The sequence below is a fragment of the Pogoniulus pusillus genome, chromosome 16 (assembly GCF_015220805.1).
Source record: "Pogoniulus pusillus isolate bPogPus1 chromosome 16, bPogPus1.pri, whole genome shotgun sequence".
Taxonomy (NCBI): domain Eukaryota; kingdom Metazoa; phylum Chordata; class Aves; order Piciformes; family Lybiidae; genus Pogoniulus; species Pogoniulus pusillus.
Window position 1 is genome coordinate 20,286,183 of NC_087279.1, and position 25,811 is coordinate 20,311,993.

Consider the following 25,811-nt stretch of genomic DNA (forward strand, 5'->3'; position numbering starts at 1 on the left):
GTAGGCAGCAATGAGGTCTGCCCTGAGCCTCCTCTTCTGCAGGCTGCACACCCCCAGCTCCCTCAGCCTCTCCTCACAGGGCTGTGCTCCAGGCCCCTCACCAGCTTTGTTGCCCTTCTCTGGACACCTTCCAGCACCTCAACATCTCTCTTGACTTGAGGAGCCCAGAACTGGACACAGCACTCAAGGTGTGGCTGAGCAGTGCTGAGTCCAGGGGCAGAATAACCTCCCTTGTCCTGCTGGCCACACCGCTCCTGATCCAGGCCAGGATGCCATTAGCTCTCTGGGCCACCTGGGCACACTGCTGGCTCATCTTCAGCTACTCTCTCCCAGCACCCCCAGGTCCCTCTCTGCCTGGCTGCTCTCCATGTGATGCGCTGGGGCCGCGTTTCACAGCAGCATCTTCATTTGAACTATTTAATCAAGACTCTCCACTGGTTTCTGCAGAGAGCCTGTGTCTATAATGATTTTCTTCACAAAGTCATTTTGGTTTTACAGGTAAACACCAATCTCAGCTATTTCCACTTTTAATATACAATTTGATTTAGGGCTCAACATTCTCTGCCTGCTAAATAGGTATTTATTACAACCAAGCCTGCCTGACACCCTTCCTCACCACACAGGTTTTTATCCCTCTCTATAATATTTATCATTCAGGGGGAAAAAAAACCTGTTGCACTACATGGCCGAGGGGGGGGGGCTGAGCACTTTAACGAGGTTTAATTACAACATTAGCAACGTGGGTGAGGCATCCAAGTAAACAAGCCATAAATCAGACCATAAAATGAGCAAAATACCCCATCCCATCCCCACCAGCTGCAGAATGTGCTAAGCACTGGTGTCCTGGGTGTTGCTCTGCTCTTACTGAGGACACCAGGAAGTTTGCAGACATGGGTGCCACCAGGCTGGTTACATGTGGGTTACACTGAGGGCCAACCTAGCTTCAGGTAGTTGTAGACAGCAATGAGGTCACCCCTGTAGCCAGGTGGGGTTGGTCTCTTCTGCCAAGCAGCCAGCAACAGAAGAAGGGGACACAGTCTCAAGTTGTGTTGGGGGAAGTATAGGCTGGATGTTAGGAGGAAGTTGTTGGCAGAGAGAGTGATTGGCATTGGAATGGGCTGCCCAGGGAGGTGGTGGAGTCGCCGTCCCTGGAGGTGTTCAAGCAAGGCCTGGCTGAGGCACTTAGTGCCATGGTCTGGTTGATTGTCTAGGGCTGGGTGCTAGGTTGGACTGGCTGATCTTGGATGTCTCTTCCAACCTGGTTGATTCTATGATTGGCCAGGGCTGAGTGATAGGTTGGACTGGTTCATAGCATCATAGAATCATATAAGCAACCAGGCTGGAAGAGACCTCCAAGATCATCCATTCCTGGAGGTCTCCTCCAACCTAGTTAATTCTATGATTCTATGATTCCTGCAGACGTGGTGACAGCCTGCAACACACAGACTGGTTTTGCAGGAGGAACACTGAGTATTTCCATGGTGATGTGGTAGCAGGTGGCATGCAGCCTACGGGAGGCAATTGGCATGAGATGCTCATCTAGAACAACCGTGGTCAATAAACCGCGACTGAAGGAGGACTTGAATGATCCTCTGTGAGAGCTGCTTAAGAGAGTGTGCTCAGCAACCCAGCTGCAAAAATGTGCCAATACACATGCTAGATAAAAGCCTGTAACTGCTTTAAAATACAGTTATGGGCTGGTGCAGAAGGGGAAAGAGTAAGTTGAGCATTCAGGGGCACTGAATGTGCTTGACTTTATGGTGCGTTACGGTGATTTACAGACGGCACAAAAACAACTGTCAGAAAAGTGGAAGAAAAATCCAAAGCAGAAGATCTGGATGGAACAATTTTGATTCTGTGGAAAGAAATGGTGATCATAAAGAGGAAGCAAAAAAGGTGGAATGATTAGACTGAATGGATTGGCAAAAATCTTGGCGTTTCTGTATTTTGAATCATTCTCCTACAGAAAGCTTTGTGCATTGTACTTAACTGTACTGAATCTGCCATGAGCAGACGTCTCTAGTACCACAAGTACCAATGCAGCACAAGTAAAGACATCTCTAGAAAGGGAATTGAGATTGGAAGTGAAGGTTGTTTTCAAAAATATGAAAATTGTAACACAAACCCAAAACTTCTGATCTTAGGATAGCATGGAAGGAGGATTCTACCCTTATCAGGCCTCTACTTTTTCTGGATTCTCTACTGCTCCTCGAAGCAACTTTTAGTAAAAACAAACAAGCAAACAAACAAATGAAAAAAAAAACCAACCCAACCAGTTATGGGCTGGTGCAGAAGGGGAAAGAGTAAGTTGAGCATTCAGGGGCACTGAATGTGCTTGACTTTATGGTGCGTTACGGAGATTTACAGACAGCACAAAAACAACTGTCAGAAAAGTGGAAGAAAAATCCAAAGCCCAAAGCTCAGCCATTTGTTCTGAGGGGTAGCATCTTCATGCAGGGGAAGAGGAGCATCAGCACTGCAAATGGAAAGGAACTGTTCAGCAAACTGAACTAGTCATTGGGGGGAGAGGGGGGGGGGGGAAATGTCCACAGAATAATAACTATCCATTAGCTTTACAATAGCCTCCAAATGAATAGCTGTTACCCCAGCATCCTACTGCTGCACCTTTGCCCACAGGAAACAAACCTATTCTTAATGTATTTGTATCTCTTATGGCTGAACATGAGGCAGCAGTGTGCCCAGGTGGGCAGGAGAGCCAATGGCATCCTGGCCTGGCTCAGGAGCAGTGTGGCCAGCAGGACAAGGGAGGTTCTTCTTTCCCTCTACTCAGCACTGGTCAGGCCACACCTTGAGTGCTGTGTCCAGTTCTGGGCTCCTCAATTCAAGAGAGATGTTGAGGTGCTGGAAGGTGTCCACAGGAGGGCGACAAATCTGGTGAGGGGCCTGGAGCACAGCCCTGTGAGCAGAGGCTGAGGGAGCTGGGGGTGTTTAGCCTAGAGAAGAGGAGGCTCAGGGCAGAGCTCATTGCTGCCTGCAGCTGCCTGAAGGGAGGCTGTAGCCAGGTGGGGTTGGGCTCTTCTGCCAGGCAAACAGCAACAGAAGAAGGGGACACAGTGTGAAGTTGTGCCAGGGGAGGTCTAGGCTGGATGTCAGGAGGAAGTTGTTGGCAGAGAGAGTGATTGGCATTGGAATGGGCTGCCCAGGGAGGTGGTGGAGTCACTGTCCCTGGAGGTATTGAAGCAAAGCCTGGCTGAGGCACTTAGTGCCATGGTCTGGTTCACTGGCTAGGGCTGGGTGCTAGGTTGGCCTGGATGATCTTGGAGGTCTCTTCCAATGTGGCTGATTCTATGATTCTTTCTGTGCTGTGATTGGGTGAAAAGAAAACCTCACTGCAGACAGGAAAAAAAACAAACCAACCAAACAAACAAAAGAAAGATGCCTTAGAAGAACAAAAAGTTATAATTCAGTTGAGGTTTCCTAATCACACTGTATACCCACTGCAATGGAAAGAGAGCCCTGAGACTGACTGAGTGCCTGAAGATTTTGTGCAAAATCCAGCAACCCTGTGCTGGGCTGCAGCAAGAGCAGAGTGGGCAGCAGGGCAAGGGAAGGGATTCTGCCCCTTGGCTCTGCTCTTCTCACACCCCACCTGGAGTCCTGTGTGCAGTTCTGGAGCCCCTAGCACAAGAAGGACATGGAATCGTTGGAGCCAGTCCAGAGGAGGCCACCAAGATGCTCAGAGGGCTGCATCAGCTCTGCTATGAGGACAGGCTATGAGAGTTGGGGCTTTGCAGCCTGGAGAAGAGAAGACTTCGAGGAGACCTTGGAGTGACCTTCCAGTATCTGAAGAGGGCTCCAGGAAGGCTGGGGAGGGACTATTGACAAGGTCTTGTAATGACAGGACAAAAGGGAATGGGTTTAAAGTGGCAGAGGGGAGATTCAAACTGGACGTTAGGAAAGGGTTGTTTGCAGTGAGGGTGGTGAGACACTGGCACAGGTTGCCCAGAGAGGTTGTGAAGCACAGAATCACCCAATGTGATCAAAGAACACATTGGGTGATTCTGTGCTCCACAACCTCCCTGGAGGTGTTCAAGGCCAGGTTGGATAAGGCCTGGAGTGACCTGTTCTATTGGGAGGTGTCCCTGCCTATGTCAGGGAGTTGGAACCGGATGATCCTTGAGGTCCCTTTCAACCCCCACCACTCTGTGATCCTGTGAGCCTGCAAACACCTGTGGCTGAGGCTTTCTGGGCTGTGGGTGGCCCAGGGTGCAGAAGGACAGGGTCTGGCTAGCAGAGACTGAGGAGAGGCACAGTGTGCACCGGGGGGCGAGGCTGGAGCAGGAGTTCCCTTGGTCTGGCAGCCTTGCCAGGGCTGAGCACGGCTGAACTGCCATGAGCCACAGCAACACTGGCATGGCTCAGCACAACAAGGGCTGTGCCAGGGGTTCAGTGCTACTGCTCCAGCTAAAAACATCACTTCTGCATCTAAACCATGAGCCATTAACTTGTAACAGTGGCAAAGCATCCCCACAGTTACCTTCATCACGGTCGCTGCACAACGTAGCACTGAGCCCCACTGCTCACTGGCAGGGAGGCACAAATGCCTTCTGCCTGTGTGGCTTGCAGGTGGCTCTCAAGGGGAAGCTGCAGCAGGAGATGGAGTGACAGACTGATGGGAGCTGACACGCTGCTCTCGGGTGTCTCAGCACCTGCTGCACGTTGGCTTTGCTTACGAGCTGGAAGCTAAGAGAAGACGTCAGTGAAAGATGTGTCCTCTGAACGCCTTACAGACCAGGCAGGCATTTCCCTCTATTGGCACCTGAGATTTATGGATCATATTAGGCAAGGCACAGTGGACTGCAAGAGATCAGGGTGCTGTAGAGTCATGTATCAACAGCACAATAGCTGCCAGGCACTCACTTCCAGCTCTGCTGCTGTGGCAGACACCCACAGGCAGGATGAAGCTGTTTGAGCAGAGAGATGGAGGACTCTCAGTGTTTCGTGTGGGGTTGAGTGTGAAGAGTCCCAGCCTTGCTGTAAGTGTGAACACAGGGAAAGGGTCTGCTGCTGCAAGAGAAGTCTCCTCTGAAACACATCCCTCTGAACAACGTTATGGCTGTTCAGGACACCATGCCTTGGGAGCCTCACAAGGCAGATGCTTAGTTTTGATTCCTTTGGCATCACCCCAGAGAAGGCAGCTCTGGGGCTGCATACCTAAGAGACCTTAGTGTATTAGGGGAGAACTGTGTGGCACTACAGGGGACCAGCAACTCTTTGGAGATGGTGGGACCCGTTGTGGGCATCCAGGAGCTCTCACACAGCCCTTTCCCATCCCTTGTCCATTTCTGAGTGAGCAGGCAGCATCAAACCTCTCTCGCTGCCATGCCATGCTCTGCATGTCTCTGAACACAAGGCATTTACCTCAGCACTGGCTGTGATTTTTGCACAGCCATTGGTCCCAGAGGACATAGGATACCTGTGGGTAAAGATGCTTGGGCCACAAAGGGGCTGCAGTGGTGCCCAGGCTGGGGGCAGCACTGGAAGTGTTGATGTGCAGATGTTGTGAAGGCTCTCCAGTTACTAGCAAGGTTAACAAGAAAAGCCCAAAGTTGGATCATCTTCTGATATTGTTGTGACCATCACACAGCTTGCCCAAGCACTAATACTACTAGAAAGATTACTAGAAAGGTTAGCAAGAACAGCCCAAAGCTGGATCATCTTCTGATATTGATGTGACCATTACACAGCTTGCCCAACCATTAATGCTACTAGAAAGGTTAACAAGAAAGGCCCAAAGTTGGATCATCTTCTGATATTGATGTGACCATCACTCAGCTTGCCCAAACATTAATACTACTAGAAAGATTACTAGAAAGGTTAGCAAGAAAAGCCCAAAGTTGGATCATCTTCTGATATTGATGTGACCATTACACAGCTTGCCCAAGCATTAATGCTGCTAGAATGGTTACTAGAAAGGTTAACAAGAAAAGCCCAAAGTTGGATCATCTTCTGATACTGTTGTGACCATCACACAGGTTGCCCAAGCATTAATGCTACTATAAAGGTTAGCAAGAACAGCCCAAAGTTGGATCATCTTCTGATACTGTTGTGACCATCACACAGGTTGCCCAAGCATTAATGCTACTATAAAGGTTAGCAAGAACAGCCCAAAGTTGGATCATCTTCTGATATTGATGTGACCATCACACAGCTTGCCCAAGCATTAATGCTACTATAAAGGTTAGCAAGAACAGCCCAAAGTTGGATCATCTTCTGATATTGATGTGACCATCACTCAGCTTGCCCAAGCATTAATGCTACTATAAAGGTTAGCAAGAAAAGCCCAAAGTTGGATCATCTTCTGATACTGTTGTGACCATCACACAGCTTGCCCAAGCATTAATGCTACTATAAAGGTTAGCAAGAACAGCCCAAAGTTGGATCATCTTCTGATATTGTTGTGACCATCACACAGCTTGCCCAAGCATTAATGCTACTATAAAGGTTAGCAAGAACAGCCCAAAGTTGGATCATCTTCTGATACTGTTGTGACCATTACACAGCTTGCCCAAGCATTAATGCTACTTTGGACCTGGCTGTTCCTGGAAAGTGACTTGCCTTTTCTTTTTATATATATCTATATCTATATTTTTCCCTTGGGATAACTACAGTTACTTTAATTTAGGCTTCATGTGGATACATGGAAAACACCATACAGGTATCTGCCAGACCTGAGGCTGGAATGACAAAATGCAGTGGCACCCAGCTGTGTGTTCAGCACAACAAACCTATCGACATGATAGGATTCCTCCTCAGAGGCCCTTCTCAAGCTCTGGGAAGGAAACAGCAGCCTAATGTACAGGAAACTCTTTCATGGGATGGTTCCTGAGCTCTGGGAATTCATTAGAGAGTTACTCAGCACAATAATAAATGCATCCAGAGCTTAGCTACTTTGCACATCAGGTGGTAAAACAGTAGCTGTGAATAGATTGCCTGCATGAAGATTTCTGCCTTGAGCACTGCAGTAGCAGATGGCCTAATAAATATGCAGTGCTCTAAAGTGACGTTTGTAATTTCCATGACCTAAGGTTTTTTGGTCTCCCACGCAGATAAAATGCACAATCATCCAATAATAAACTTTTTAATAGAGAAGAACCCTAAGCAATGCAATGTAAACATCGTTTGAAGAGCCCCAGCACTACTGGTGTAGTAACAGTGGTACTGGGAGCCAAGATGAGTTTCCTTGTGACAGCACAAAAAAAAAGGGAAAGAAATGGGGAGAATGATTCCAGGGACAGAGAAACACTGCTCTGGGCTGTGGCTAAGAACACCCTCAAAGATGTTTTTTATTCATCTGGAACTATCTGCAAGGATCTCCACTGGGATTTTAGCAGCTGGAAACAAAGCAGAGATGCCTGCCACACCCCACATATGTAAAGAACATAGGAAGGCTTCAGAGTCCAACTGATTGACTTGAGATGAGATTGAATAAGGCTAAGTGCAGGGTTCTGCACTTTGGGCACAACAACCCCAAGCAGCACTACAGGCTGGGGACAGAGTGGCTGAGAGCAGCCAGGCAGAAAGGTACCTGGGGGTACTGGTGGAAGTAGTTGAACATGAGCCACCAGTGTGCCCAGGTGGGTAGGAGAGCCAATGGCATCCTGGCCTGGCTCAGGAGCAGTGTGGCCAGCAGGACAAGGGAGGTTATTCTGCCCCTGGACTCAGCACTGGTCAGGCCACACCTTGAGTGCTGTGTCCAGTTCTGGGATCCTCAATTCAAGAGAGATGTTGAGGTGCTGGAAGGTGTCCACAGGAGGGCGCCAAAGCTGGTGAGGGGCCTGGAACACAAACCCTGTGAGGAGAGGCTGAGGGAGCTGGGGGTGTGCAGCCTGCAGAAGAGGAGGCTCAGGGCAGAGCTCATTGCTGTCTACAACTACCTGAAGGGAGGCTGTAGCCAGCTGGGGTTGGTCTCTTCTGCCAGGCAACCAGCAATAGAACAAGGGGACAGAGCCTTGAGTTGTGCCAGGGAAGGTCTAGGCTGGATGTTAGGAGGAAGTTGTTGTCAGAGAGAGTGATTGGCATTGGAATGGGCTGCCCAGGGAGGTGGTGGAGTCGCTGTCCCTGGAGGTATTGAAGCAAAGCCTGGATGAGGCACTTAGTGCCATGGTCTGGTTGATTGGCTAGGGCTGGGTGCTACCTGGTCAGCACAGAGGACTTGCTATCAGTGCAGCCTGGGGAAGATGCCTGAGAGGAGACACTGTCAGCCCCCAGGAGCACTCCAGCCACACTGCAAAAGTAGAACTGCTTTTTATTTACCAGCTCTCAACGTCATTTTTTCTGTGCTGTGTTTCACACCTGTCTGCTCTTCTAAATGCTTGGCAAAAGAACTCTCTAACAAAGGAAAGAAACCCCTGGGATCTGCTGAAGAGGTCACAGCTGCAGGGATGGATCACCAAATGCTCTGACTGCATCAGAGCACTCATTCCCTGTGCACAGGGCTGTTGTGCTCAGTGGTCAGGAGCTAACACCAGCTGCTCAGGTGATGACATCTCTTCTATTCCAGTGATGAAGGTACTTCTGCACAAGAGGTTTAATGACACCAGCACAGGGGCTGCACCAGCAGAGGGACTAGAAAAAACAATCTTTATCACAAGCATCATTTTGGTGCCCTTAGAGCAAAAAGTGCAGTGGAACTGCTGGGGAGCTGTGCTCAGCTGGGGAACCTGGCATTTGCATTGGCCTTGAACTCACCTCCAGAAATGTCCCTCAGCTCTCCAGCATCCCCAGCTCAAGTCCACTTTAATTTGTCACGCAGACTGGATGGCACACACTTGGAAAGGGATTAAAAGCATCACAAGGCTGTTGAGCCTCCACTGATTTACCACAGGAGCCCTCATAATCATTCTTACCGTGCGTACTTTAACATCCACGGATGTTGTTTCCTCTTGAAAACTGTAAGCTTGGAAACAGAACTGCTTTCAGACAGGCATGATAAGAGCAACATCCTGCTCAGGTCTTTGCATCCTGGGCTGCTGCAGGTGACCCCTTGGGAGCTGACAGTTGTTTGTGGGGTTTCATGCAGAGCGTTGGCTGGTTACAACGCCTGCAGCAGCATCCCCAAACACCACAGCCAGAGCTGCCTCTGCAGCTGCTAACGAGCAAGTGAAACACTGAATGAGAAAACATGACAACTCTTGTTGTCACACTTACACAGTCCCACGGGGATGGTGAAGCCAAGCTTTCAGTTTACCAGGGAACTGAATCTCAATGGTACTTTCTTTTCAAGGTGCCAAAGAAGGTGGCAGATAAGGATGCCAAGTTACTATAGTAACCATCAGAAAAGAGGTGATTATCAGCAACACCACATAGAAGAGACACACTGGATTGTCCTCATTTGACATGTAGCCCTAAATCCTGTCCTAAAATAAAGAAGTCACATGGCAAAATAACTTGGCTGTGAGATGCATTCCCTGGAATTATTTTCAAGGATTTTTCAGCCTGTGGAAGCTTCTCAGCTGACCCAAAGTTTAGAGGATGTGCCCCTCAACAGCTGAAGGATGTATGAATAACAAAGCATGGCTGGTCATGCTTTCTCACCGAGTGGCCACAGCAGCAGAGAGAGGAAAAATCAATATCAGTGTCCTACTGTATGCTCCTTAGGACAGAGCCTGTTCTTTGCTTGGCACAATGAAGCTCACATGTACAGACAGCACTTGGATACAAGAGACAGTACTGAGAGATCAAAGATTCCAAAGTCCTCGAGCTGCTTGGAGGAGTTCATGCTGGTGCTCCCATGCACCAGCAGGTTGTCTGTGAGCTCCAGCTTAATGCTGCTGCAGCCCATAGAGATCTAAAGGCTGGAACTTGGTTATTTGGTTGAGCTTTGGAGAAAACCTCAGTAGACAGACCTTATGACAACCAAAAAAAGGGAAAGAAGTGGGGAGAATGATTCCAGGGACAGAGAAACACTGCTCTGGGCTGCTGCTAAGTACACCCTCAAAGATGTTTTTTATTCATCTGGAACTATCTGCAAGGTGCTCCACTGGGATTTTAGCAACTGGAAACAAAGCAGAGATGCCTGCCACACCCCACATATGTAAAGAACATAGGTAGGCTTCAGAGTCCAACTGATTGACCTGAGATGAGATTGAATAAGGCTAAGTGCAGGGTTCTGCACTTTGGGCACAACAACCCCAAGCAGTGCTACAGGCTGAGGACAGAGTGGCTGAGAGCAGCCAGGCAGAGAGGGACCTGGGGGTGCTGGTAGAGAATAGCTGAAGATGAGGCAGCAGTGTGCCCAGGTGGGCAGCAGAGCCAATGGCATCCTGGCCTGTATCAGGAGCAGTGTGGCCAGCAGGACAAGGGAGGTTCTTCTGCCCCTGGACTCAGCACTGGTCAGGCCATACCTTGAGTGCTGTGTCCAGTTCTGGGCTCCTCAATTCAAAAGAGATGTTGAGGTACTGGAACACGTCCAGAGAAGGGCAGCAAGGCTGGTGAGAGGCCTGGAGCACAGCCCTGTGAAGAGAGGCTGAGGGAGCTGGGGGTGTGCAGCCTGCAGAAGAGGAGGCTCAGGGGTGACCTCATTTCTGTCTACAGCTACCTGAAGGGAGGCTGTAGCTAGGTGGGGTTGGCAGTAGCTTGGTAGTGCTGCTGGAATTGCCAGATCTTACAGAATCATAGAATCAAGCAGGTTGGAAGAGACCTCCAAGATCATCCAGTCCAACCTAGCACCCAGCCCTAGCCAATCACCTAGACCATGGCACTAAGTGCCTCACCCAGGCTCTGCTTGAACACCTCCAGGGATGGCAACTCCACCACCTCCCTGGGCAGCCCACTTAAGCTTCCAGGTATTTCAAGCCCAAAATATCAGGACTAAGCCGGTCTAGAGCATGAGGCAGAGCAGAACATGTCCAAGAGCAGTAAGGCAGTGGCAGCAGGGCAGAAGCAGCACACACTAGGGCAGAGCAGTGAGGCAGGGGCAGCACAACTGCTGGCAACTTAGCTCAATTTCTATTACTTGCCCAAGTGTAAAGGCTCTTTTGGCCACAGAGATTCACCTATCAGAATGGCATTTGCCACACTGACCATATTAGGTGAGCCCAGGGTTTGCTCACTCTTATTTGGGCAAGACACCAACAAGTACCTAAGCACCTGTGGGTTCCTGTTTATCATTTTGGGAGGGGACATAATGGCCCAAGCCTTTATTTTCCTTCCATCCTTGCTTCCCTCATCAGCAGAAGGGTGAGGCAAGCCAGGACATTTAATTTACCTTCCAGGACAATGACTGCTAGGAGCAAATCTTGGTGTTCTTCATCCCTTGCCATAAATGCTGTCTTTGACAAACTGGCCAAACAAAAAGCACACTGAGTGACAGCAGTGTTTTACTTCTGGGTTCACAGGATGATGATGATGATGAAGAAAAATACTGTGAGCAGAACTTAGAGTCCTTGCAGCTAAGCATCTCATGCTGCTCAACTGACAGGTGTTCACAGCACTGTGGCAATCAATGCCCAAGGATGTAGGAGACATAAAGCTGCTAAATAGAACACAAAGGGCAAGGATCCCAAACTGCTGATGTTGAAAAGGACTTGCCTATAAAATACTGTGCTAATGACAGGAGAGCAGAGTGTATCTGGGCTTGCCTATGAACCTGTCTGCAACAGCAAAATCACCCTGAACCTAGTGTCACTACCCACCTGCCTCCTCAGCTCATTAGGGGTGGGGGTGCCCAGGGAGGTGGTTGAGGCCCCATCCTTGGAGGTGTTTAAGGCCAGGCTGGATGAGGCTGTGGCCAGCCTGATGTAGGGTAGGGTGTCTGTGGCCATGGCAGGGGTGTTGGAACTGGATGATCCTTGTGGTCCCTTCCATCCCTGACTGATTCTATGGTTCTGTACAAGACCTTGTCAATAGTCCCTCCCCATGCTTCCTGTAGGCCTCCTTCAGATACTGAAAGGCCACTACAAGGTCTCCCTGAGACCTCCTCTTCTCCAGGCTGAGAAGCCCCAGCTCTTTCAGCCTGTCCTCATAGCAGAGCTGCTACAGTCCTCTGAGCATCTTTGTGGCCTCCTCTGGACTCACTCCAGTGGATTTATTTTTATCTTCCCCAAAGTGAGCAGTTATCTCAGTAGCATCAGTGACCCACTTTGGATTCACAATGGTGTCCTGGGACATGCAACCACTCCTGTGAGACATGAGGCTATGAAAGGAAAATTAACACCACATTTTAAATAGCCATAGTCACAGACACAGGAGTAGGGTCCTGATCACTCAGTGATGCTAAAAAGGAAGTGGTTAGGTATGTGCAAGCATGTACAAGCCAGCATGTACATGCCATCTAGAGGGACCTGGACAGGCTGCAGAGGTGTGCCCAGGCCAACCTCAGGACATTCAACAAGGCCAAGTGTAAGGTCCTGCACCTGGGTCAGTGCAATTCCAGGCACAGATCCAGGCTGGGTGGGGAATGGCTGAGAGCAGCCCTGAGGAGAAGACCTTGGGGGTCTGGGGTGATGAAAAGCTCAACAGGAGCCTGCAGTATGAGTGCAGCCCAGACAGCAATTGTGTGCTGGGCTGCAGCAAGAGCAGTGTGGGCAGCAGAGCCCCTTGGCTCTGCTCTCCTCAGACCCCACCTGGAGTCCTGTGTGCAGTTCTGGAGCTCCCAACACAAGAAGGACATGGAAGTGTTGGAACCAGTCCAGAGGAGGCCACCAAGATGCTCAGAGGGCTGCAGCAGCTCTGCTATGAGGACAGGCTGAGAGAGTTGGGGCTCTGCAGCCTGGAGAAGAGAAGGCTTCGAGAAGACCTTATAGTGGCCTTCCAGTATCTGAAGGGGACCTACAGGAAGGCTGGGGAGGGACTATTGACAAGGTCTTGTAATGACAGGACAAGGGGGAATGGGTTTAAACTGGCAGAGGGGAGATTTAGACTGGATGTTAGGAGGAAGTTCTTTGCAGTGAGGGTGGTGAGACACTGGCACAGGTTGCCCAGGGAGGTTGTGGAGCACAGAATGTGATCACATTGGGTGGTTCTGTGCTCCACAACCTCCCTGGAGGTGTCCAATGCCAGATTGGATGAGGCCTTGAGCAACCTGTTCTAGTGGGAGGTGTTCCTGCCTATGGCAGGGGGCTGGAAGTGGATGATCCTTGAGGTCCCTTCCAACCTAAACCATTCTATGATTCTATGATCTGTTTTTTGAAGGTCAAAATTATGATTTAATTGAACTTTTAAAGTGATCATGGCACTAGCAAGGACAGGTACAAATCCTTCTTGGAGAAACAGGCTAAGGCATGGTAGGTAATTGATCTCAACACAGTATCTGTCTTTCCATGGATCTCAGTGCTGCCCTTACCTGGATCAATTTGTGATGATATGCTTGTCCCTGCCACAGAAGCCAAATCCCTGGTCTGATCCTATGCCAAGTCACTATTAACAACTACATTCTGAATTGATTCTGGGATATTCATTAACTGAGATCCCTAATTATGGCTAATTTACAGGCATACCATTTTAAATCACTTGCCAGTGAGCTTAGTAAGCTCACTTTATGACATTCACATATATTACTCTGAAAAATTCACTGAGTAATCAGCATGCATATAACTGCAGTGGAATACAGGGGATATAATCAAGTAGAAACTGAGAACAAGAATCACCAGAACTGCCTACAGATCACTTTTGCCATGTGACTTCTGACATTCCCTTCAAAGGTCTGCAGTAAGCAGTGTTACACACTCAGCTGGTGAACTTCAAAGGCACTGTGTCTGAACACAGTACTCAAGGTATAGCCTCACCAAAGCTGAGTCCAAGGGGACAATCACCTCCCTGTTCCTTCTGGACACAGCATTTTTAATACAAGCCAGGATAGAATGGTTTAGGTTGGAAGAGACCTCAAAGCTCATCCAGTTCCAAGCCCCTGCCTCATCCAACCTGGCCTTGAACACCTCCAGGGAGGGAGCAGCCACAACCTCCCTGGACAACCTGTGCCAGTGTCTCACCACCCTCACTGCAAAGAACCCTTTCCTAACATCAAGTTTGAATCTCCTCTCTGCCAGTTTAAAGCCACTGCCCCTTGTTCTGTCATTACAAGACCTTGTAGATAGTCCCTCCCCAGCCTTCCTGTAGGCCCCCTTCAGATACTGGAAGGCCACTCCAAGGTCTCCTCGAAGCCTTCTCTTCTCCAGGATGAAGAATCCCAACTCTTGCAGCTGCAGAGCCCCAACTCTCTCAGCCTGTCCTCATAGCAGAGCTGCTGCAGCCCACTGAGCATCTTTGTGGCCCTCCTCTGGACTGGTTCCAACAGTTCCATGTCTTTCTTGTGTTGGTGGCTCCAGAGCTGCACACAGTACTCCAGGTGGGGTCTGAGGAGAGCAAGTAAAGGGGGACAGTCCCCTCCCTTGCCCTGCTGGCCACACTGGAAATAAACCTCACAAATAAATGTCTTGGTCACAAGGAACTGAGGTGATTTCCCCACTGCAGTACAACTTAATAGAACACTATAAAAATAAGGCACTACTTACAAAATAAATGTGTTTGTTTTCCAAACTGTTGTTTAACTTAGGCTTTAAGTTATAGAGATTATCCATCCCAGTCACATTTATCAAGCAGCAAAAAGATCACTCTGCTCTGAGTACAAAATGATAGGCTCTCCTGATGTGGCTATGCCAAGTCATAGTACTTCCCAGAACTTGGATCAAAGTAACAGTTCAGACATGGATCGTACAGAAGAGTCAAAACTTCATCCTCCTCGGCACTGAGGTCATCTTCACCTGGGTCAAGTGGGAAACATGAGAACAAATTGTTCTTATTCACAGAGACAATGACATGGAAATAGTCTTTTGTCAGATGTGACAGATCTTTTCTTTCAAGTCTATAATCTTTGGACTTCAGAATTACCTTCAAGAGTCACAATGTTACTGTATTTCTGAAGGCTTCTTTTTAGCCAAGGTGAAACAATGTCAGTCACTTTGGCTAGCAACTGGACTTTAGCAAGTCCAGTACAGCAACTGACCAGAAGTACCTTGACTGACAGTGGATCAGAGTATTCCTAAGTGATATCAGGAACACAGTTACTGAGTACCTATGGCCTATAAAAAATGGAAGGATTTGAATGTCTGATAGCAAACATATCTCCCATGTGTGCAGTATAGGTAAATCATAGAATCAACCAGGTTGGAAGAGACCTCCAAGCTCATCCAGTCCAGCCTAGCACCCAGCCCTAGCCAGTCAATCAGACCATGGCACTAAGTGCCTCATTCAGGCTTTGCTTCAACACCTCCATGGAGAGCGACTCCACCACCTCCCTGGGCAGCCCATTCCAATGCCAATCACTCTCTCTGACAACACCAGACCTCCTCTGGCACAATTTGAGACTGTGTCCCTTTGTTCTATTGCTGCTTGCCTGGCAGAAGAGACCAACCCCACCTGGCTACAGACTCCCTTCAGATAGTTGTAGAGAGCAGTAAGGTCTGACCTGAGCCTCCTCTTCTCCAGGCTGCACACCCCCAGCTCCCTCAGTCTCTCCTCACAGGGCTGTGCTCCAGGCCCCTCACCAGCCTTGCTGCCCTTCTCTGGACACCTTCCAGTACCTCAACATCTCTTTTGAATTGAGGAGCCCAGAACTGGACACAGCACTCAAGGTGTGGCCTGACCAGTGCTGAGTCCAGGGGCAGAATAACCTCCCTTGTCCTACTGGCCACACTGTTCCTGAGCCAGACCAGGATGCCGTTGGCTCTCCTGCCCACCTGGGCACACTGCTGCCTCATCTTCAGCTTACTATCTATCAGTACCCCCAGGTCCCTTTCTTCCTGGCTGCTCTCAGCCACTCTGTCCCCATCCTGTAGTGCTGCCTGGGGTTATTGTGGCCAAAGTGTAGAACCCTGCACTTGGCCTTGTTCAATCTCATCCCACTGGCCTCTGCCCACAGAGCTTTCAGTATCAGAGAGGAATATGAGAAACCCAAACTTTTTCAGACCAGGCTGTCTAGAGTGAAGTGAAATGCAAGCACATTTTCAGGTAACAGAACGAATCCCTTGCTTAAAATACACCGACGAAGCCACACAGACTTTTATTACAGAAGCTTCATATATTGCAGCTCCTTTTCTAAACCTGTCTTTCATCTAAGCTAAGATCTATAGCTTTTTGATAGGACATAATTCACAGCTGAAAGCAATCTGTGTCTTGAATTTCTCCATAAACGTTCATTTCGTTCTCAGGCTGCTAATACAGACTGAATGCTTTCTATGCCCTAACACTTCATAGTAAGTAATGGCCTCTTCTGCTAACAGCAGCAGTTTTACATCACCCAGAATCTATTTACAGCCCAGGATCACACAACAATATATAGGTTACATTATCTAGAGGCCAGAAAGTAGGTTGGAGCAGTAAATGCATACTGAAGAAGTGTGCCCTTGATCATTTCAGAAGAGAATTCCGTTCTCTTTCCTCGGCAGCATTAACAAATGGCATCAGAAAGAAACTTTCTTTTACTGTAAGCAAAGGTAAAAAGGTGAAGCTAAATTGTTGCCCTCCCTGCTGTGGGTATTTCATCAGGCCTGTAAGCTAAATGAGGTTAACTGAGATATTTTGTTTGGATAGCCCTTGGGAAATATTATGCTGTGCAGAAAGCGAGCACAGAACTGAGCCTCTCTCTATGCTCCAGATCATAGTACACAAGCAAATGGTATTCATGCCTCACTCCCTCACACAGCCTTTCATTTTCACCTGAAACCATGCTGTTATTTCCACCAGATTCTCCCTTTTGCTATTTTGCTTTTCCTTGCTGATGCTTCTCTTCCAAATGATTATCTTTTCTTCTCTAAGCTTAAATCTCCTTCCCTCTTTACTTTGGAACTGGCTTTTCATGATATTGCCTGCTTTGATTTAGGGATAAGAAATTCTTCAGGCTCATCAGGGGCATACCTCTTTCCCTGTGTGCCTTGAACTCATACCAAATTGGAATTGTATTGCATTCAGGACTCCCTGGATTTATAGCTTTATAGCCACAATTCCCTGTATGTATTTCCATGTGAGCAAGCAGAGAAATCAGTCCTCTAGATGTATCTTGTTTATAAAGTTAGGCTTCTTCCTTTTAGCATCTCACAATATCCACACATGAATTTGAAGGCATTTCTTAAGGTTACAGTATCACAGTATCACCAAGGTTGGAAGAGACCTCATAGATCATCAAGTCCAACCCTTTACCACAGAGCTCAAGGCCAGACCATGGCACCAAGTGCCACGTCCAATCCTGCCTTGAACAGCTCCAGGGACGGCGACTCCACCACCTCCCTGGGCAGCCCATTCCAGTGTCCAATGACTCTCTCAGTGAAGAACTTTCTCCTCACCTCCAGCCTAAATTTCCCCTGGTGTAGCTTGAGGCTGTGTCCTCTTGTTCTGGTGCTGGTCACCTGAGAGAAGAAAGCAACCTCCCCCTGGTTGCAGCAGATTTCCAAAGGCAGCACGGCGGTCTCTGTCCCCAGCCTGTAGTGCTGCTTCGGGTTGTTGTGGCCAAAGTGCAGCACCCTGCACTTGGCCTTGTTCAATCTCATCTCATTAAAATTACTTCCAAGCAATGAATTACCTTTTTTTTTTCCCCACCAAAGTTATCATGTAAAATATAAATATACAGACATTCCAGCTTTACTGCAGCAAGCCTTGGAGTTCATCTTATTAACAGCACCAGGAATCTCAGAGACCTATCACAAATATATATCCAATGTGCCTTAAACTCAAGGACCACTGTCCACTTCTCTTTAGCTTACTTAGGGTGCTTAACAAAACATATTACATGATTCTTCAAAGCAAGGCCCTTCCTGACAGCACAACTCTATTTTGCTGCCAGAAATAATTACAAATATACATCTGGGAAAACATTCCCAATTTGAGGGACATAATCTGCTCTGGACAGTAAATCACAGAGATGTCTTCAGGCAGCCAAAACACACAGGTCAGATTTAAGAGAGTTCACGTTGAATTCCCCAGACTTGAAGAGAAATGGAGATACCTACCCTGTTCCCTAGGACAGCCAATAAGAAAAAAGGGCATCATGGAATTGTCAGGGTTGGAAAGGACTCGACAGCTGGTGGCCAGTCACTAGCGGTGTCCCTCAGGGATCAGTGCTGGGCCCCATCCTCTTTAACAGCTTCATTGATGATCTGGATGAGGGCATGGAGTCAGTCATCAGCAAGTTTGCAGATGACACCAAGCTGGGGGCAGATGTGGCTGGGTTGGAGGGTAGAAGGGCTCTGCAGCGGGACCTTGACTGCCTGGACAGATGGGCAGAGTCCAAGGGGATGGCTTCAATAGCTCCAAGTGCAGGGTGCTGCACTTTGGCCACAACAACCCCATGCAGAGATACAGGCTGGGGTCGGAGTGGCTGGAGAGCAGCCAGACAGAGAGGGATCTGGGGGTGCTGATTGATACCTGCCTGAACATGAGCCAGCAGTGTGCCCAGGTGGCCAAGAGAGCCAGTGGCATCCTGGCCTGCATCAGGAATGGTGTGGTCAGCAGGAGCAGGGAGGTCATTCTGCCCCTGTACTCTGCACTGGTTAGACCACACCTTGAGTACTGTGTCCAGTTCTGGGCCCCCCAGTTTAGGAGGGACATTGAGATGCTTGAGCGTGTCCAGAGAAGGGTGACAAGGCTGGGGAGAGGCCTTGAGCACAGCCCTACGAGGAGAGGCTGAGGGAGCTGGGATTGGTTAGCCTGGAGAAGAGGAGGCTTAGGGGAGACCTTATTGCTGTCTACAACTACCTGAGGGGAGGTTGTGGCCAGGAGGAGGTTGCTCTCTTCTCTCAGGTGGCCAGCACCAGAACAAGAGGACACAGCCTCAGGCTGTGCCAGGGGAGATTTAGGCTGGAGGTGAGGAGAAAGTTCTTCACTGAGAGAGTCATTGGACACTGGAATGGGCTGCCCGGGGAGGTGGTGGAGTCGCCGTCCCTGGAGCTGTTCAAGGCAGGATTGGACGTGGCACTTGGTGCCATGGTCTGGCCTTGAGCTCTGTGGTAAAGGGTTGGACTTGATGATCTGTGAGGTCTCTTCCAACCTTGGTGATACTGTGATACAGTGACACTGTGATCTAATTCCAACCCCCTGCCATGGGCAGAGACATCTCACACTACATCAAGTTGCTCAGAGACCCATCCAGGTATTTGTTTTATTCTGTTGTTGTTGACTTTGCAGTTTCAGCTAAGTTCTTTGCCATTCTCTAAGCAAGCAACATTAACATCCAAACCCCTGTGACACTTTAGTTGGTAACGATGGTCTTCACTCAGAGAATCACACTGAGATTTCATTTAAGGCTAAATCTAACATTTTGCTTCATATGGGAAGCATCATCTAAGTGTCACTGTGCTTCTGACTAAGAATGCTAAGTCTTTGTGTCTTTTCTTTCACAGGTTTGCACAAATAGCACAAATCCATTATTTTCCTTATTTTATTCCTTAAGTTCTTTACTATGAGGGTTCTGGAGCACTGGAACAGGTTGCCCAGGGAGGTAGTTGAGGCCCCTTCCCTGGAGACATTGAAAGTGAGGCTTGATGGGGTCCTGGGTAACCTGGTCTAGTGGGGATGTCCCTGCTACTGCAGGGAGGCTGGATTAGATGACCTCTACAGGTCCCTTCTGGCCACACTATTCTATTCCACTCCATTCCACTCTATTCTATTCCACTCCACTCTATTCTATTCCATTCCACTCCACTCCATTCCATTCCACTCCATTCTATTCCATTCCACTCCACTCTATTCTATTCCATTCCATTCCACTCCACTCTATTCTATTCCATTCCATTCTAATCTATTCTACTCTATTCCATTCAATTCTATTCCACTCTACTCCATTCTATTCCACTCTATTCCATTCTACTCTATTCCACTCCATTCCATTCTATTCTATTCCACTCCATTCTATTCTTTTCCATTCCACTCCATTCTATCCTATTCCACTCCACTCTATTCCATTCCATTGCAATCCATTCCACTCCACTCTATTCTATTCCATTCCATTCTATCCTATTCCACTCCACTCTATTCCATTCCATTGCAATCCATTCCACTCCACTCTATTCTGTTCCATTCCATTCCACTCCATTCTATCCTATTCCACTCCACTCTATTCCATTCCACTGCAATCCATTCCACTCCACTCTATTCTATACTATTCTATTCCACTCCATTCCATTCCACTCTATTCTATTCTATTCCATTCCACTCCACTCCATTGCATTGCATTGCAATCCATTCCACTCCACTCTGTTCTGTTCTGTTCTGTTCTAAACAAATAATGTGGTTATTGCATTAACCACATAGAGCCAAAACTTTCAGAAACTGTAACTGCCTAAGTTAATTCTTCTATCAGAGCAAATAATGCAGCATGGAAAGCTTTGCTAGCTGGAGCTGAGACTAATAAATAGGAGAATTTGGAATGAAAATGCAGCTGTATAGAAAACAATGAAAAGCCAGCACCAGCATCACAGAAACAGCATTTTGAAATGTCTTTCTCTCAAGGTGCTTTTCATTGTCTTCATAAACTCCTACCTGGAATACTCTGTCTTGGTGAAGATTTAGTGTGCTCCTCCAGTTGCTGGCTTCCAGAAATGATAGGGGGACTGAACGCGCTCAACGAGTCCCTGAAAAGCACAACCCAAAACATCATTCATAAAAGCACCTTTGTGTTCCTATTTGTTCCAGTTCTTTTTGACTGTTAAACAAGATTTCAAAGGAATCTGCAGGCTGAGTGTGATGAAATATGACAAGCTGGATCTGATTACTATAAACTTTACAGTTCATACAATCCTTACATGTTAAGGCTTCCTTCCTTCCTACCTTCCTTCCTTCCCCTTTTCACCTGTTCTGCCCACACTAAAATCTGTGGTTTAAGTCAGCTTTCAGCTGGTATTGCTCTCTCAGCAAAAGGTGTACATAAAGTGTGAGCCATAATCCACAGTTAGCCTTTGAAAGCCTATGTGACTCGTGAGAGCCTGAGGAATAGAGACTTGGGATGAACAACCTGTGTTTGATGAGGGACTGCAGGGATCAGCTGGATTAAACCCCCTTACCCTCTCTAAGGAAAAAGGCTTCACGGCAATCACAAGAGTTGTGTTTGGTTACCATGGATTTAGCAGTGCTTGGAGTCCCCTGTGACCTGGTGACACAGCAAGCAGTGCATCATTCACAGTCTGGATGGCGACGAGTTGGAGCTGAGCTTAGACATGAGATGGATGTCACTAACAGTGTGATACCAGCTTGGTGCTGGTAAACTGTGGGACAGCTGATTTGCCTTAAATAGTTTAGTCTTTCCAGTTTAAGTTCACTTAAAGGGAGGTTATTCTGCCCCTGGACTCAGCACTGCTCAGGCCAAACCTTGAGTGTTGTGTTAAGTTCTGGGCTCCTCAACTCAACAGAGATGTTGAGATATGGAATGTGTCCAGAGAAGGGCAACGAAGCTGGTGAGGGGCCTGGAGCACAGCCCTGTGAGAGAGGCTGAGGGAGCTGGGGGTGTGCAGCCTGCAGAAGAGGAGGCTCAGGGGTGACCTCATTTCTGTCTACAACTGCCTGAAGGGAGGCTGTAGCCAGGTGCAACATCCAGGCAACCAGCAATAGAACAAGGGGACACAGTCTCAAGTTGTGCTGGGGGAGGTCTAGGCTGGATGTTGAGAGGAAGTTGTTGTCAGAGAGAGTGATTGGCATTGGAATGGGCTGCCCAGGGAGGTGGTAGAGTCGCTGTCTCTGGAGGTGTTCAAGCAAAGCCTGGATGAGGCACTTAGTGCCATGGTCTGGTTTGACTGTCTAGGGCTGGGTGCTAGATTGGACTGGATGATCTTGGAGGTCTCTTCTAACCTGGCTGATTCTATGATCAGTTCTATTCTATGATCATTTATTTTTTCAGTAAAGGCTAAGAATAATATAGGAAGAGTTTTCTAGTGGCTTTAAGAAGCTAAGACTGGAGTCAGGACGTTAATGCTGATATTGGTAAAAGGCTTTGTTAGTTACATACATTATAAACAATGGTTGGTAACATTTTCTATTGCCATAACAGATTTTATGTTGCTAATAAATACTTGCAATTGAGCAGAACATGACTTTAGCTACTAACAAGGCCATACAGAGGACTCATCACAGCTGTCACATATCTGTCTTGCTTCAGTAAAGAAAAAACCTTCTGATGGAGTTTTCATCATAGAGCATGGAGCATGGACCTCCTTCACCTATTCAATTTAATAGGCAATTTATGTCTCTCTCCTGGACACTGCCCTGTGATAGCTTCTTGAAGATGATTTTTATGTTATCATACACTCATGCCAAGTTCAGTGTTCATTTCACATACACAACTTTAGGACACTTCATCTCTTTGATTGTTACAGCTCAAAGAAAGGAAAACAGAGCAGTTGTTTTTACTGTTACTGTTAGTGCTTTTTACTGCAAACCCAGTTGCAGATCTTGTCACTGAAAAAGCCACTCTTATTATACTATGGATCAGAGAAAAACAGCCTTGGAAAGACTCAACTAAGTCACAAAGTGAAGGAATTCCTCCTGCAGGTGAGCAGATCTTGCAATTCTTTTCAACTAATGGAGCCAGGCTCTGCAAGGTGATGCCCAATGACAGGACAAGGGGCAATGGGTGGAAGCTGAGGCATAGGAAGTTTCATGGAAACATGAAGAGAAATTTTTGCCCTGTGAGGGTGACAGAACACTGGAACAGGCTGCCCAGGGGGGTTGTGGAGTCTCCCTCTCTGGAGATATTCAAGACCTGCTTGGATGTGTGATCTGCTGTAGGTGATCCTTCTCTGGCAGGGGGGTTGGACTGGATGAGCTTTTGAGGTCACTTCCAGCACTTAACATTCTGTGATTCTTTAATCTATGTACACGCTGCATAGCTTATGTTGCCTTAAGTTCCCATCTCTCCTCTTCAACAGTAAAGAGCTGTAATGCACTAAAGCTTCCATACAATCACTGAATCTTAGAGGTTGGAAGGAACCTCGAGAGATCATAGAGTCCAACCCCCCTGCCTAGGCAGGGTCCCCTAGGTTTGCTCACCCAGGAATGCATCCAGGCAGGTTTTGAAAGTCTCCAGAGAAGGAGACTGCACAACCTCTCTGGGCAGCCTGTTCCAGGGCTCTGTCACCCTCACTGTAAAGAAGTTTCTCCTCATGTTAAGGTGAAACCTTCTCTGTTCCAGTTTGTAGCTGTTGCTGCTTGTCTTATTGCTGCTGACCACTGAAAAGAGATTGGCCCCAGGCACTTGACACCCAGTTTGGAATTAAGTAGACTAAATAATTGAGAGTTAACACTTGAACACAGCATTTGAGGGGCATCAGTAAATAATCTCATTTTGATAGATCCAGATCCATCCTCTTTGACAACTTTATTTCACTGCAAGGTTAAGAGGAATGATTGACACAAGGGGGTCTTTAAATGACCTTGTTTGCTCCATGTTGATGGGAGCAGTGCAGCTCAACAGAGCAAATTCAGCTTGGTTTCTGGTTGATTCAATTTATGCCTGACCAAGGCTGTTGTGTGTCCAACAGCTGGCACAAACCCATTACTTATGCAAATTTGGAGTAGAAGCCAGGGAAATTACCCAGGATTATAGAGGTAACTTCACAGGATCACAGGATATCAGGGGCTGGAAGGGACCCAAGGAGATCATTGAGTCCAACTCCCCTGCCAGAGCAAGGCCACACAGTCTAGCAGAGGTCCCAGAGGAATGCACCAGACAGGCCTTGAAAGGCTCCAGAGAGGGAGACCCCACAGCCTCTCTGACTCTGCCCCCTCATCAGTGTCACTGATGAAGATACTAAACAGGTCTGGACCCAGCACTGATCCCTGGGGGTCTCCAGTGGTTACAGCTCTCCAACTGGACCTGGCACCATCGATCACCACTCTCTGAACTCTGTCTTGTAACCAGTTCCTAATCCACCTCACTGCCTGCTCTTCCATCCCACAATCCCTGAGCTTGCTCCCTAGAATATCATGGGAGACAGTGTCAAAGGCCTTGCTAAGGTCAAGGTATACTACAGCCACTGGTCTCCCTGAATCTACCCATTCAGTTATGGCATCATAGAATGCTATCAGGCTAGCACCTTCAACATCCATGGCTTTGCCTAGAAGGGATGAATTTTCCAAAGCTTGACAGATTTCACTACATTGCCAGACTGTGATTGTCCCAATTCAGTTGAGTTGTACAACACCAAGCAAATGGGTGATGCACTTTTACTTGCTGAAAACCCCTGATGATCTCACCCAAGATTTGCCTCTGAGAGAGAAATCTGGCAAGGCTCAGCCATGTGTTGCATTGATAAAATACACCAATTGCTTTTTGGTTTGGGTTTTGTTTTGTTAGTTTTTCATGGCACAGCAATGTGCCCTTGTGGCCAAGAAGGCCAATGGGATCCTGGGGTGTATTAGGAAGAGTGTGTCCAGCAGATCAAGGGAGGTTCTCCTCCCCCTCTTCTCTGACCTGCTGAGACCTCATCTTGAATACTGTGTTCAGTTTTGGGCTCCCCAGTTGAAGAGGGACAGGGATCTGCTGGAGAGGATCCAGTGGAGGGCTAGGAGGAGGATGAGGGCACTGGAGGGCATGGCTGATGAGGAGAGGCTGAGGGCCCTGGGGCTGCTTAGTCTGGAGAAGAGAAGACTGAGAGGGGATTTGATAAATGTTTATAAGTACCTGAGGGCTGCCAGGAGGGGGGGACAGGCTCTGCTCACTGCTCCCTGGGATAGGATAAGGAGCAATTGGTGTAAGTTGCAGCAAAAGAGGTTCCAGCTCAACACAAGGGGGAACTGCTTTACTGTAAGGGTCACAGAGCACTGGAACAGGCTCCCCAGAGAGGTTGTGGGATCTCCTTCTCTGGAGCCTTTCAAGGCCTGTCTGGATGTGTTCCTCTGTGATCTGTGCTAGATTGTGTGGTCCTGTTCTGGCAGGGGGTTGGACTTGATGATCTCCTTGGGTCCCTTCCAACCCCTAACATCCTGTGAGCTGTGATCCTGTGATCCTATGACTTGTTACTGATTCCACATCAGGTCCTGTTGGCATGTACAGGTAATCTGGGTTGAATCAGTGGACAACTACCTATCTGCTCACAGTGAAAAATGGAAATAAACTAATTTAATGCCTCAGGAAACAGAACTGCTGGTGTAGAAATGCAGCCAGTGGCCCAGCAGATTTTAAGCATGAGATACTGAATTTTCCACCATTTCAAGTAAAAATACTTAAATTTCTCTATATTTTTTTACACCATCACAGTACTTACATATATATGGGCAACTTTACAATGAACCCTTCTCTTCTGCTGTTCAGCTCATGCCAGTGAGAACTGCTGCAACCAATGCACACAGCAATAATCTTGCCTAGATATTTTGTTTTCAGCTCTGTCATTACTCATCATATCTGTATTCCCTGGACACAGTCAAACACTCTGTTTGCTCCACAGCTTCAAAAGGTTTTAGGAATAACAGTTAAATGAATGCTGTGATACACAGTGTTATGGCAGGGGTTGTTCAACCTGGAGAAGAGGAGGCTCAGGGGAGATCTTATTGCTCTCTACAACTACCTGAAGTGAGGTTGTGATCATGGGTTGGACCCGATGATCTCCCGGGATCCCTTCCAACCCCTAACATCCTGTGGTCCTGTCATAGCCAGGTGGGGTTGGTCTCTTCTGCCAGGCAACCAGGGACAGAACAAGAGGACACAGCCTCAAGCTGCAGGTTTAGGCTGGAGGTTAGGAAGAAGTTCTTCACAGAAAGAGTGATTGGCATTGGAATGGGCTGCCTCCAAGGGGAGGTGGTGAAATCACCATCCCTGGAGGTGTTTAAAAGGAGACTGGATCAGCCACTTAGTGCCATGGTTTAGTTAGTTA

The 25,811-nt window shown here is 47.9% G+C and overlaps 1 protein-coding gene across 5 annotated transcripts in view; it reads right to left on the reverse strand.

Annotated features, from left to right (window-relative positions):
- Positions 1 to 14,466: 14,466 nt before the first annotated feature.
- The window catches only part of CFAP20DC (CFAP20 domain containing), a 91,036-nt gene continuing 79,691 nt past the window's right edge, over positions 14,467 to 25,811 (reverse strand). For 4 of the 5 annotated variants that reach the window (XM_064156958.1, XM_064156955.1, XM_064156956.1 and 1 more), the window contains 2 exons: positions 20,491 to 20,582; positions 14,467 to 14,723 (listed from right to left, as the gene is read on the reverse strand). In XM_064156958.1, the coding sequence (XP_064013028.1) occupies positions 14,614 to 14,723; positions 20,491 to 20,582 (202 nt within the window). In that variant the 3' untranslated portion in view covers positions 14,467 to 14,613. The remainder of the gene's footprint in view (positions 14,724 to 20,490; positions 20,583 to 25,811) is intronic. The other variant, XM_064156959.1, reaches the window with a different exon arrangement.